A 12,693-nucleotide genomic window follows, 5' to 3' on the forward strand; every position below is an offset into this window, starting at 1 on the left:
GACAACAGGGTGTTTGAGAACCTTAGAGGAATGCAGGGAATGAAGCATGCCAGCAGTAGTGCATATGGGGGTCTTGACCTGAAAAAAGGGTGAGCTGCGCACGGATTTGCAGGTTTGATGTATATAATGAGGATGCAGCATGTTATGACTATAAAGTGAGTAACTGGAAGATAAAGAAGTTGGGATGTATGCTGTGTATGTGTTGGGGTAGATCATGGTATCGTTGAGTCAACGTAGTACGCCTGTGAGGTTTGGACACAAAAGAGAGTGTATGCCTGTAAACTGGGGTGATGAGGTGAGGTTAGAGTGCAGAGCAGTTTGAGGGTGTGTGGGTGAAACTCCTGGAGGTGGTGAGCCTCACCGAGCTGTGCAGGGCTGTGCCTGGCAGGAGCAGGATTGCTCTGGAGAGCGGTGTGCGGCATGCAGGGAGCTCTGACTGCTGTGTTGGATTGCGCAACTGTGGAAGGATACCAAGAGGAGAGTACGGTGTGGGGACTTCGTAAACTGTGCTGGCGTGCTGCTGGTGCACTGTGAAGGCTGTGTGTGGGGTGCGGGACAGGGCTGCAGTGCAGGACGGCTGTAACGGGCATAGCGCTGCAGTGCGGGGCGACTGTGCCAGGGCAGGCTGCAGTGCTGGGCGGCTGTACCGAGACACCGCCGCAGTGCGAGCGGCTGTGCAGCACAGGCTGCCTGGGGGTGTCGGAGAGGGCTCCGCAGGGCTGTGCAGGGGTAGGTGTGTCAAACGCTGGAGAAAGAGAGGGCAACGCTGAGCCGTCGCGGAGGAGAAGGAGGCGGTGCTGGGCAGGGTCCGCGGCAGGAACGCGGCTCAGTAGTGGCCGATCGGATCGGTGGGGCCGTGCAGAACCGAGCCCCTACGGTGGAACCATGCCATCGTACACGGTCACGGTGGCCACGGGCAGCCAGTGGTTCGCGGGCACCGACGACTACGTGTACCTGAGCCTAGAGGGCACGGAAGGCTGCAGCGAGAGGCACCTCCTGGACAAACCCTTCTACAACGACTTCGAGCGCGGCGCGGTGAGTGCAGCCGGGCAGGTCCCTGTATGTCCCCCGCGGCCGCCCGGCCCCGCCCAGGCGGGGACCGAGGGGCTTCATTGCGTACGAGCCGTCGCGCATCTGCCTTAGCGGAGCCTCGGGCCGGACCCGCAAAGCCGGGATGCCCAAGGAAGCTGTGAATGCTCCGTCTCTGGCAGTGTTCAAGGCCAGGTTGGACAGAGTCTCGGGTGACATGGTTTAGTGTGAGGTGTCCCTGCCCATGGCAGGGGGATTGGAACTAGGTGAGATTAAGGTCCTTTCCAACACAAACTATTCTATGATTCTATGATTCTGCGGCACCCCGTGCCCCAAGGGATGGACTGACTGCTTCAGGGTTGTGCTTTTTGAAGCTCTCGTCCCTGTGTGCCTGTGCTCTGGAGTGGGACACTGAGACCAAGGTGACAGCTGCCATCCCTGGCCACCAATCATGCACATCCCTGCAACACAGGAGTTAGCCCTGGCTATAGTCGGTCAGCCATGGGGAGAGAGGGGGCCCTTTGGTACTGGCTTACACAATGGGCTTTCAGGTTTTCTCATACTTTCCTGACAAATACTAAGAAAAAGTGTGTCCTTCTTGTTTATAGGTGATGTTTAGGGTCAGTAGTTACTGGTAGAGCCCTGATATCTCTAAGGAATTAACCAAAGAGCTCCCAGTGGGAATTGCAACACCTGCCAAGGGAAGTATGTAGGGCAACTTCAGTGAAAGTTGGAAAACAGAATGAACATGCAAGTGTGAGAAAGAAGCTGGGAGCAGACTATCATGGAATAGTTATGGTTGGAAAGGACTTTATGCTATTCTTTCTAACCTTGATTTCTGCTGTGTATTGTGCCCTGTCCTAGGCTATTCATCTGTAATTTTTTATACTCTGAGCATTGGTTTTGAATCTCATTAATTTGCTTATTTTCCACTGTGGAGATAATAGGCTCAGGTCATTTTTTCACTTCCCAAAATGTGTATTTCATTTGGAAACCTAACTCACAGTTTCCAAAAGATCTAATGAGATTTAAGCAACCTTGGAAGTTTTAATGAAGCATTCACAAGTCACTTTGGAAATGAGACCTACCACTGCATGTACAAGTGAGACTTCATTGTCATGACGCTGCTCTGCTTCTAGGTGTGTCGGGGTTTTTTTAACCATGGGGTTCACAGCCTAAGTTGGGTATCCGGCCTCTTCTGCACTAGACACTGCAGCTATGGTTAACAGAAGCCAGTGTTCTGAGTAAGTGTTGATGACATGTGTAGATGTCTCAGATATGGTACATATATGTAGATATGGTCTCAGATATTTATGGCCAGTATTCTGAGGAGATGCTCTAGCAAATTCAGGTGTGAGGACTTAGCAGCTGCTGCTGTTGAAGTTACTTTCCTTCATGATTAAACATTCATTAGCTTAGAACCTTGTTATCTGAATCACTCAAATGGACATCCAGTTATTCTTTCTCTGTTATCTGGTGGACGGTCACATATTTTAAGCTTAACATTAGCAAGACAGACTGAAGAAGACCTTAGATTGTCCTGCAAGCTTAGGGTTTAGGTGATCTCCTATGAGGGCTGAGTCCTACCCAGCTGAGGAGATAAGCACCAGCATCTCCAGTGACCAGGCAGTTTGCTTTTATCCCTGGGCTACAAAAGAGTTTTGCTGTTTTTAAGCAATGACTGTGATGGAGAGTCTGGTACTCTGATCATCCTGTTGAACTGAGATCCTGCCACAGGGAGAAAATTCCATGATGTGAGCATCAAGTATATGCTCAGCAGAAACTCTTTAACTGCTGTGGGACCAGGTCCAGCAGGAGCAGAGGTACCTGTGAGTATTGGACCCTGCTGGGTGAAGAAGCAATGAACGGAGGTTTGTGGCTGTTATTAGCACTACAGCAGAAGATACATGCACCTAAAAGGAGTACTTATACCCTCCTTGGGAAAGTAGCTTTGTGTGCCATAACAATCACTTGATGGCAACAGGTTTTCATGAGGACTTGAGCTAAAAATAATGCAGTACATTTCCCCTATCCAGACAGTATCTTTGGTCACCTTATTCTTCCTCTGTATGCAAGTAGCCCTGCAACTGGAAATGAATGAGAAGATGGAACATGGAATGCAAAGCAGATCTGATCCAGTTACAGTTTCTAATTTGCTTCTCTAGGTTATTGCATTAGTCTTTACAAGTTTAAATTCCCTTTATAGTGATGAACACAAATGGGTAATAATTCACATAGGTTTGCAGATTCATTTGGACAGTGTCTCTGCAAAGCGGCTAATACCAGCTCCTGACTGCCAAATACAACAAGATCATGGTGAAATTGAAAGAGAGAATTCATTTTGTGTTGTAATTGCATGCAGAGGGGCACAAGCAGGATGTGGCTGAGTTTGAGGTACGTGGTATGACAGTCTGTGACGAGAGACTCTTCTGCAAAGTGTCATCTGGTCCTGGAAAGATGTACGAAATTGCAGAAGTACTGACTTAGAGTGAAACTTGAGCCTGGCAAATGGTTTATTGGCATTGTTTTTGTTGAGAAAACCAGGAGCTGCACAGGAATGAATATGAAATGTAGAGGGTTCAAATGCTGCCTATTTCTGGAAAGAAGATTTGAAGAATGAGAAGCAATCTGAGCATGTTATCTACATTTTCTAGCCATCTTCCAAAATTCTTTGTGCCAACTGGCAAGAGAGAAATCAAGAATACTGGATGTAGGGTGATGGGCAAAGATGAGGATGGTGTTTGAAGCCAGCATTGCGGGAGAGAGGAATCTCCATTCACTTAGCCACACTGACACAAGTCACTGACTGTCAGTGTTGTGACTCAAGGCACTATTACTGTGATTTCTGAGAAAAGCTACTCAGCATTTTTCAATCTCCACAGCTGGTTCAAAATCATGAATCACCAAAGGAATGAATTTACCTTTATTCATTATCCTTTCAGCTGTTCTGGCATAGCATGGGGGGATTGAAGAGTCAGCAACGCGAACTTTAAAAAAATGTTTAAAATTCATGTATTTATTGGCTCTGGAGAAATAACTGTTTCTCTTCTGCTATTGAAATGCAAGGAAAAGTGACAAGCATAATTTTAAAATGTTGGTTGAAAGCTCTGTGATTTTCAGCTCTCAGCTCTCAAACAGACAGACACTGTCATCCCAAGCTTGCCAAGGACCACCACGCTATTTGTGAAGCAGTTTGTTGCCACCTGGTGTGTATGGGTGTGCTATTGACATAAACACTGCAAATTTTTATGTAAGGCATGATGGGCTTCCTTTTTAAAAGAAACAGTTCAATGTCTTTTGCTTTAATAAGCATGAAGAGAATATAGCTCAGGCTAAGTTTAGTCTGGTAAATTTCAGCAAAGAAAAACAAGCACTTTCTATGCCCATTTTAAATATTTATGCCTAAAATTGAATTAGGCTGTATATTAGAAGAAATTCCAATATTCTTGTTAGTATGAAACGGCCTCATATGAGTTTCAGTGTAGCACTCCTGCAGTCCCTCCTTGTGAGAGGGAGGGATGCTCCAGACCCCTGATCATCTTTGTGGCCTCTGCTGGACCCTCTCCAGTAGCTCCCTGTCTGTCTTGTACTGAGGAGCCCAGAATTGCACACATTACTCCAGATGTGACCTCACCATGGTCAAGTTGTGAGGGGATCACCTCCCTTGATCTGCTGGCCACCCTCCTCCTGATGCTCTCCAGAATACTGGGGCAAGGACACAGTGCCGGCTTATAGTCAAATTGTCATCTACCAATACTCACAGGTCCTTCTTAGCAGAACTGATCTCCAGTGGATCAGCCCCCAATCTATACTGGTATTTGGGGTTTTTTTTCTGCCCAGGTGCAGTACTCTACACTAGCCCTTGTTGACAACATGGGTAACTTGGTTTAAATGTGACAGGAAGGGATGCCAAGGAATCCTTCTTATGTGTGTTCTTCCAATCATGTGGGTGAAAATTGCTATGAATCTTTCATTTGTAACAGCTGAAATAATAAGTGCCATCTGGCAGCATTTAAAATTAATTCTTCTTCTTTTATTTTTTTTCCCTGTGCCTTCTCCTGTCTGGAATTTAATCTTTCTTCACTTTTCAGTTTTGATCCTTACATGACTTAGCCTTTTCCTAGCAAGTAAGACAGTAACAGTGAGCATATATCAAATGTCTGGGAAAGGCTAAAAAAGTGCTCCTGAAAAGAACAAGTAGAGCGTGGTGTTTAAGTCAGGCACCAAATAACAAAGCTCACAGAGGCAGGTGTCTACAGGCACTGCAGCATGTTGATGCTGTACTTCATCCCTTTGACTTCAGAAGCTCGTTGGTTTTTAATATTGTTCACTGTGTTGAGAAAAAACACAAGAGAATGAAGTTTCTACTTGTGACCACATGAAGCTTAGCAGAATCATCTGAGCAGAGCAGGCTCTGGCTAATTCTCCCATGGTTGCCATAGACAATTCAGCCTTGTTATGAAGCACTTGGCTACTGAGGTTTCCTCTGAGCTGTTTACACTCTTGGAAAATGAGACCCAATTCCTGTTCTCCTGAATTGCCTAGCACCACATGGTGTCTTACTAGTCGTATTTGAAATGATTACTTATTTCTACTTATGCAGGCATTGCTTATTAGTTCACATGCCACCAGAACTGCCATTTGATGGGTTGAACGCAAAAATGTTTCTCTGGTTTTGGAGTGTTTTGTAAGTTAGAATCATAGAATAGTTAGGGTTGGAAAGGACCTTAAGATCATCTAGTTCCAACCCTCCTGCCATGGGCAGGGACACCTAACACTAAACCATGCCACTGAAATGGGTTGCCCAGGGAGGTTGTGAATGCTCCATCCTTGGCGGTGTTCAAGGCCAGGTTGGATGAGGCCTTGGGTGGCATGGTTTAGTGTGAGGTGTCCCTGCCCATGGCAGGGGGGTTGGAACTAGATGATCTCAAGGTCCTTTCCAACCCTAACTATTCTAGGATCCTATGATTCTGTGCCACCCAAGGCTCTGTCCAACCTGGCCTTGAACACCACCAGGGATGGAGCATTCACAACTTCCCTGGGCAACCCATTCCAGTGCCTCACCACCCTCTCAGTAAAGAATTTCTTCCTTATATCCAATCTAAACTTCCCCTGTTGAAGTTTTAACCTGTTACCCCTTGTCCTGTCACTACAGTCCCTGATGAAGAGTCCATCCCCAGCATCCTTGTAGGCCCCCTTCAGATACTGGAAGTTTGCTATGAGGCCTCCACGCAGCCTTCTCTTCTCCAGGCTGAACAGCCCCAACTTTCTCAGCCTGTCTTCATATGGGAGGTGCTCCAGTCCCCTGATCATCCTCGTGGCCCTCCTCTGCACTTGTTCCAACAGTTCCATGTCCTTTTTATGTTGAGGACACCAGAACTGCACACAATACTCCAAGTGAGGTTTTTACGAGAACAGAGTAGAGGGGCAGGATCACCTCCTTTGACCTGCTGGTCACGCTCCTTTTCATGCAGCCCAGGATACAGTTGGCTTTCTGGGCTGCGAGCGCACACTGAAGCCGGCTCATGTTAAGTTTCTCATGGACCAACATCCCCAAGTCCTTCTCCGCAGGGCTGCTCTGAATCTCTTCTGTGCCCAACCTATAGCTGTGCCTGGGATTGCACTTGGCATGGTTAAACTTCATAAGGTTGACATCAGCCCACCTCACAAGCATGTCGAGGTCCCTCTGGATGGCATTCCTTCCCTCCAGTGTATCAACTGAACCACACAGCTTGGTGTCATTAGCAAACTTGCTGAGGGTGCACTCAATCCCACTGTCCATGTCACCAACGAAGATGTTGAACAAGACTGGTCCCAACACCGATCCCTGAGGGACACCACTCGTTACTGGTCTCCAGCCAGACATTGAGCCATTGACCACAACTCTTTGCGTTGGTCTCAAACCAGATCCTCTCCTACAGTGGGCCCAAGGTCTTCATTCTCACAGTCCCTGCATCTGCCTTCCAAGACTTGGGTGGTGTGGTCAGAGCATTTGCCAGTGAAGACTGAGGCAAAGAAGTCATTAAGAACCTCAGCCTTCTCGAAATCCAGGGTAGCCAGTTCTCCTGATAGCTTCTAGAGGGGCCCTACATTATCCCAGGTCTTTTATTCGCTGTGTACCCATAGAATCCCTTCCTGTTATCTTTAATGTCCCTAGCCAAGTTTAATTCTAACTGGGCCTTAGCTTTCCTAAATTGGTCCCTAGCTTCCCAGACAACATCCCTGTATTCTTCCCAGACCACCTGTCCTTGCTTCCACCTTTTATAAGCCTCTTTTTATCTTTGAATTTTCCTCAGCAGCTCCTTATCCATCCAAGGAGGTCTCCTGGCCCTTGTCGTGGTTTAAGCCCAGGCCGTAAATCAGAACCACGCAGTCTACCCCCGCACCCCGTCCTTTCTTCCCCCCCTTCCCTACTCCCGGAGGGATGAGGAGGAGAATCGAAAGAATGTAACTCCCACGGGTTGAGATAAGAACAGTCCAGTAACTAAGGTATAACACAAACCACTGCTGCTACCACCAATAATAATAATGATAAAGGAAATAACAAGGGGAGAGAATATGATACCACCTGTCAAAACCCAGCCCAACCCGAGCAGTGAACCAGCCCTTCTGGGTAACTACCAGTTGCATCCTGGGCATGACGTGCTGTGGTATGGAATACCAATTTGGCTAGTTTGGGTCAGGTGTCCTGTCTCTGCTTCCTCCTGGCTTCCCCTTCTCCCTGGCAGAGCATGAGATGCACAAAGTCCTTGGTCAGGGTAAACATTTGAGCAGTAACTAAAAACATCAGTGTTACCAGCGCTGTTCCCAGGATGAAAGTCAAAAACACAGTGCTGCAACAGCTACTAAGAAGGAGAAAAAATGACTGCTGCTGCTGAACCCAAGACAGCCCTCCTACTGCACTTCCTTCTAGTTGGGACGTAACACTCCTGAGCTTGTAGCAGGTGATCCTTGAATATCAACCAACAGTCTTGGGTCCCCCTGCCCTCTAGGGCTGTATCCCATGGAACCTTACTAAGCAGGTTCCTGAGGAGGCCAAAGTCTGCTCTCTTGAAGTCCAGGGCAGTGAGCTTGCTGCACGCTCTTCTCACTGTCCTGAGGATCTCGAATTCAACCATCTCATAATCGCTGCAACCAAGGCTGCCCTGGAGCGTCACATTTCCAACCAGCCCTTCCCTGTTGGTGAGCACGAGGTTAAACGTGGCACCTCTCCTTGTCGGCTTCTCTGTTACTTGCAGAAGGAAGTTGTCTTCCACACAGTTGAGGAACCTCCTGGATTGCTTGTGTTGGGCCGTACCATCCCTCCAACACATATCGGGGTGGTTGAAGTCTCCCATGAGAACAAGGGCCTGTGAGTGTGAGGCTATTCCTGTCTGTCTATAGAGAGCTTCATCCACAGATTCCTCTTGATCAGGTGGTCTGTAACAGATCCCCACAGTAATGTCTCCCATCGCTGTTCTCCTTTTAACCCTGACCCACAAACTCTCTGTCGACTGCTCACCCGTCCCCAGACAGAGTTCCATACTCTCCAGCCTATCCCTAACATAAATAGCAACTCCCCCTCCCTGCCTGCCGGGCCTGTCCTTTCTAAAGAGCCTGTAACCTTCCATTCCAACACTCCAGTCATAGGAGCCATCCCACCATGTTTCTGTGATGCCTATTATATCATACCCCTGTAGATGTGCACACATTTCTAATTCCTCTTGTTTGTTAATTAATCCTCTTGTTAATTCCCCATGCTACAGGCGTTTGTATAGAGGCATCTGAGCTGAGCTCCAAATGAAGCCGGCTCATTGGCTGGAGCGGCTGGAATATCTCCACATTGCTCCCAGCGTTTATTATAGGTGCTGGCAACTGACTGGGTGTGTTGGGATGGAATGATGCCCCCCCTGCCCCAACACATCTAGTTTAAAGCATCCTTGACCAGTCTGGCAAGCCTCCAAAAAAACCGCTCTTCACCTTCTTTGTCAGATCAGCTCCACCAGCCCCCAGTAGACCTGGCCTACTAAATTGGGTCCCGTGTTCAAGACACCCAAACTCCTGACTATGACACCACCCTTTTAACCATTTATTAACCTGGCCAATCCTTCTAACCTTTTTAAGTTCCTCCCCTGTATCCTGGAGAATTGATGAAAAGACAATCTGAGCTCCAGAGCTCCTACTCGCCTCTCCCAGGGCTCTGTAGTCCTTCTTTATGTTCTCCAGGCTACTGCTATCTATATCAGTTATATAAGTTCTTGGTTGTTCTTTTATGCATCTTTCTGTTGCATTGAAGTCCAATAATAGGTCTTCCTTTTTTCACCTACCAGAAGCTGGAAAGTTCTGTTGTACCCATGCCATATCAGGAAAAGCCAAGTATGGTTGTGAGTGCTGGTTGTGCTTCCTGCATGTGCAGTGGGTCACTGACTGTATTCTGGTCCGTAGGTTGACTCCTATGATGTGACTGTGGAAGAAGACCTTGGAGAAATTCAGCTAATAAAAATTGAGAAACGGAAATACTGGTACCAAGATGACTGGTACCTCAAGTATATCACTGTAAAAATGCCAATGGGTGACTATCTGGAGTTCCCGTGTTACCGCTGGATTACAGACGAAAAAGAGGTTGTCCTTCGAGATGGAAGAGGTGAGAGCCATAAGAAACCTTATTTCCTGCAGAACATCCAGAGTACTTCCACCTCTCCTTTTCCTTTCCCTTTCCCCATATACTTCCTAATCTTGTCTCTCACATGGAGACTCACTGCCAGTCCCCTTCTGCATCCTAGGGAATGGGGCTTTCCCTGTTGACTAGGACTGCTTTCCAAGCAGGTTGCTGATCTGGGCACTGACAGTTGAGGTGGATATTTTGGGAAGTACATGCAAAGAGTGGTGGTGGTAGGAACTAAATGTTTACCTTACCATTAAGCTTTTGACTACTCCTGGCTGAGGAATTTTGCATTTGAAGTCTTCTGTGCTCCAATCATAACTATGTGTCAGTTTATTTTTGGTCTCCAGACAGGCTTTCAATTTTTCATAATTTGACTTATAAGAACTGCAACACTGCCATGGAAGGCAGCTTTGAGTGGCTTTCAGACATGGTAAGGTAAAGAACAAAAGCAAGTGAAATCCTATTGGTAACTTGAACACAGGCAGCTGGAAACTGTTAGCTGTATGTTATCAGTTTATATTACCTCTGATATTTCCAACTCCAAACTCCAACCAACTATTTCCATGAACATCCTCCTGGCTTTAGCTTCCTTCCCATTTGTATATGTAAAGTGAGTCACGTACCTTGCACTTTCTCTGATCACTAAGGAATCCTGTGTTACTTAATGGTACAGTGAATACATGGTCAGAAGAGCAAGCTGCCTGAAAATGAAGTCTCACCGGGTTTTCTTTCTGTTCTCATGATGAGAAGAGAAGACATGATCATTACCCCAAGCTGATAGAGGCGAGCACAGCTCGGGGGGAGAGGATAGGTGTTTCATGGAGATGTCTTATAGCAGGAAAGACGAGCTGAAACAATTTTATGATTCCTCTTATTGATGAAAATTCCTTTAGATACTGAAATGTAAAATTAATTCCCATGATCCTGTTCAGACCATTTAACACTAGATATGCACAGCAAGTGTCTACACTAGGAATCCAGGTTTTTTATACAGTTGAGACAGGTGTTCCTAGCTTGAGCTAATTGCCCCTTGCAGGCACCAAGTTAGCAGCTTATTTCCTCCCACAGGTTCTCTAGGGACCTGTGTTTCTACTCAAAGTACTAGATTGTGTAAGCATTTTGCACAGAAACTTTGTAAAGGTACAGATCAGAAGTTGGAATATTTGGAAACTTTGCTCTCCTCCTCAAGACCTGGGCAGTGATAGGCAGAGGAACCTCATAACTCTGTCTCTTTCCTTCCCCCTGTTTCACAGCAAAGCTCCCCCGTGATGACAAGACTCAGATTCTCAAGCAGCACAGACGCAAAGAGCTTGAGACTCGTCAAAAGATGTACCGGTGAGTTTGCCACAGCTCCTCAGAAGGTCCAGTGCCTGTTCTAAGCAGGTCAGAGTATGTCCAGATTGTCATACTGCTCTAATTACTGGTCTGCTGGATGAGAGAAAAGTTTGAGTTACTATGTTGGCCCTATATGATTTTTACTCAGATGGAATTCACTGTAAATGATGATCATCGTGGTGCAAGTGGCATTATGAAAGACATGAATCCTAGATAAGTTTATCTGGAAGGCTTAAGTGGGAGTTCAGTGGTACAGTCTCTGTTGGGTGCTGTGGCACACAGTTGTGCTTTCAAGGAGGATTTGAAGGCAGATATAATTTCCCTGTTACAAGCAGTACTCCAGTTTTGGAACATGTTCTGAACATGTCAGCTTTTTCTGGAGGCTTTTGGCTGCTACAGCAAACTAGTTTTAGTTGTTTCCTACACTGGGGTGCAGTGGAAGATCTGGCCCTCTTTGAGTGACTGAAATGTGCTATCAGAACGCAGTCATGATATCCATCTTTGTATAGTCATAGACATTTTTTCCTACTAAAAGTCACAATGGGAAAATGCTCTTTTATCAGTGGGTAACTCCAGAACCCATTAAACATTTCCTTTTCCTACAGACACTCTTTTATCTCTGTTAAAATAACAAAAGTTTTTTTGACTTGCATCTCCCTATCACGAGACTAAGGATCAGAAGGACAGAGGGTCCATTCATAACTGACAGACTGAGGCTTAGTGTGTGCAGTGTTGATATAATTTGACTAAGAAAAGATCTTGCTTACAGATTATGGGAAATAGAGCAGAGGAAAATATAGTTTAGAGTTATAGTGCAACATTTTGTTTATGTGTGCAAAAAGGAACATTGTACATTTGTAATTCTAGGGATATAACTATTTACAATTCAAATGCATAACTGATAGCAGACAGTGCAGTCTGTGCATGGCAGGCAATTTGAAAATACTTTTGAAACAGTATTCTTCAGAAATCACCTTCTTTTGTTTTGAAGTGAAGATAGAGCACAGTGCAAGAACATACATGGCAGAGAATGTCTGGCATGACCATTAGGAGGTAAGGCTGTTCTGAGAAGCTGAGTCAAGACTATCTTCTTGGTAGAGTTGCCTTTTGGAGAACTGAAACTTGTGTCTGAGTACTTTTAGCTGTTATATCACAGTTCTGCAAAAAGGTAGCCCCAAGAACAAGTGTGCATTGAGCAGCTGTCTCTGTCCCCTCCCTGTACATTTGAAGCTACTGCCAATTTCAACCAAACATGACAAGTGTTTGGAAATATCACAGATACTGTCACTTCAAGTTTTGTGAAGGTAGGTGGCCAGATAGAATCCTTCCATTGTGCTTCAGCATTCAATAGAGTACTGGTAGGTATTGATGTGGTCTAAGTCACTAGATTTGGCCCAAATGTGTCTGCCACAAATTTACTTTCTAGAGGTGTGTCACAGAAGCAATGGAGGTAAAGGAATGACACAGTTCTCATGCTGGTAAGGTTATTTGGTTAGTCCAACCTCTCTTGTTTTCTCAGCTGGAAAGAGTGGCATCCAGGCTTTCCCCTGAGCATTGATGCCACTTCTCACAGTGATCTGCCTCGCGACATCCAGTTTGACAATGAAAAGGGAATTGACTTCATTCTGAACTACTCCAAAGCGTAAGTGTTTGTGAAACTTGAGAAGTTTTATAAAATCTCTCTG

At 46.0% G+C, this 12,693-nt stretch overlaps 1 protein-coding gene across 1 annotated transcript in view; it reads left to right on the top strand.

Annotated features, from left to right (window-relative positions):
• Nucleotides 1-885: 885 nt before the first annotated feature.
• ALOX5 (arachidonate 5-lipoxygenase) overlaps nucleotides 886-12,693 on the top strand; it is a gene marked incomplete at both ends in the record, with an annotated part of 28,523 nt that continues 16,715 nt past the window's right edge. The window contains 4 exons of the mRNA XM_080621618.1: nucleotides 886-1,035; nucleotides 9,454-9,652; nucleotides 10,927-11,008; nucleotides 12,528-12,650. Of these exons, the coding sequence (XP_080477744.1) occupies nucleotides 886-1,035; nucleotides 9,454-9,652; nucleotides 10,927-11,008; nucleotides 12,528-12,650 (554 nt within the window). The remainder of the gene's footprint in view (nucleotides 1,036-9,453; nucleotides 9,653-10,926; nucleotides 11,009-12,527; nucleotides 12,651-12,693) is intronic.

Source organism: Psittacula echo, assembly GCF_963264785.1.
Source record: "Psittacula echo genome assembly, chromosome: 6".
NCBI classification, from domain to species: domain Eukaryota; kingdom Metazoa; phylum Chordata; class Aves; order Psittaciformes; family Psittacidae; genus Psittacula; species Psittacula echo.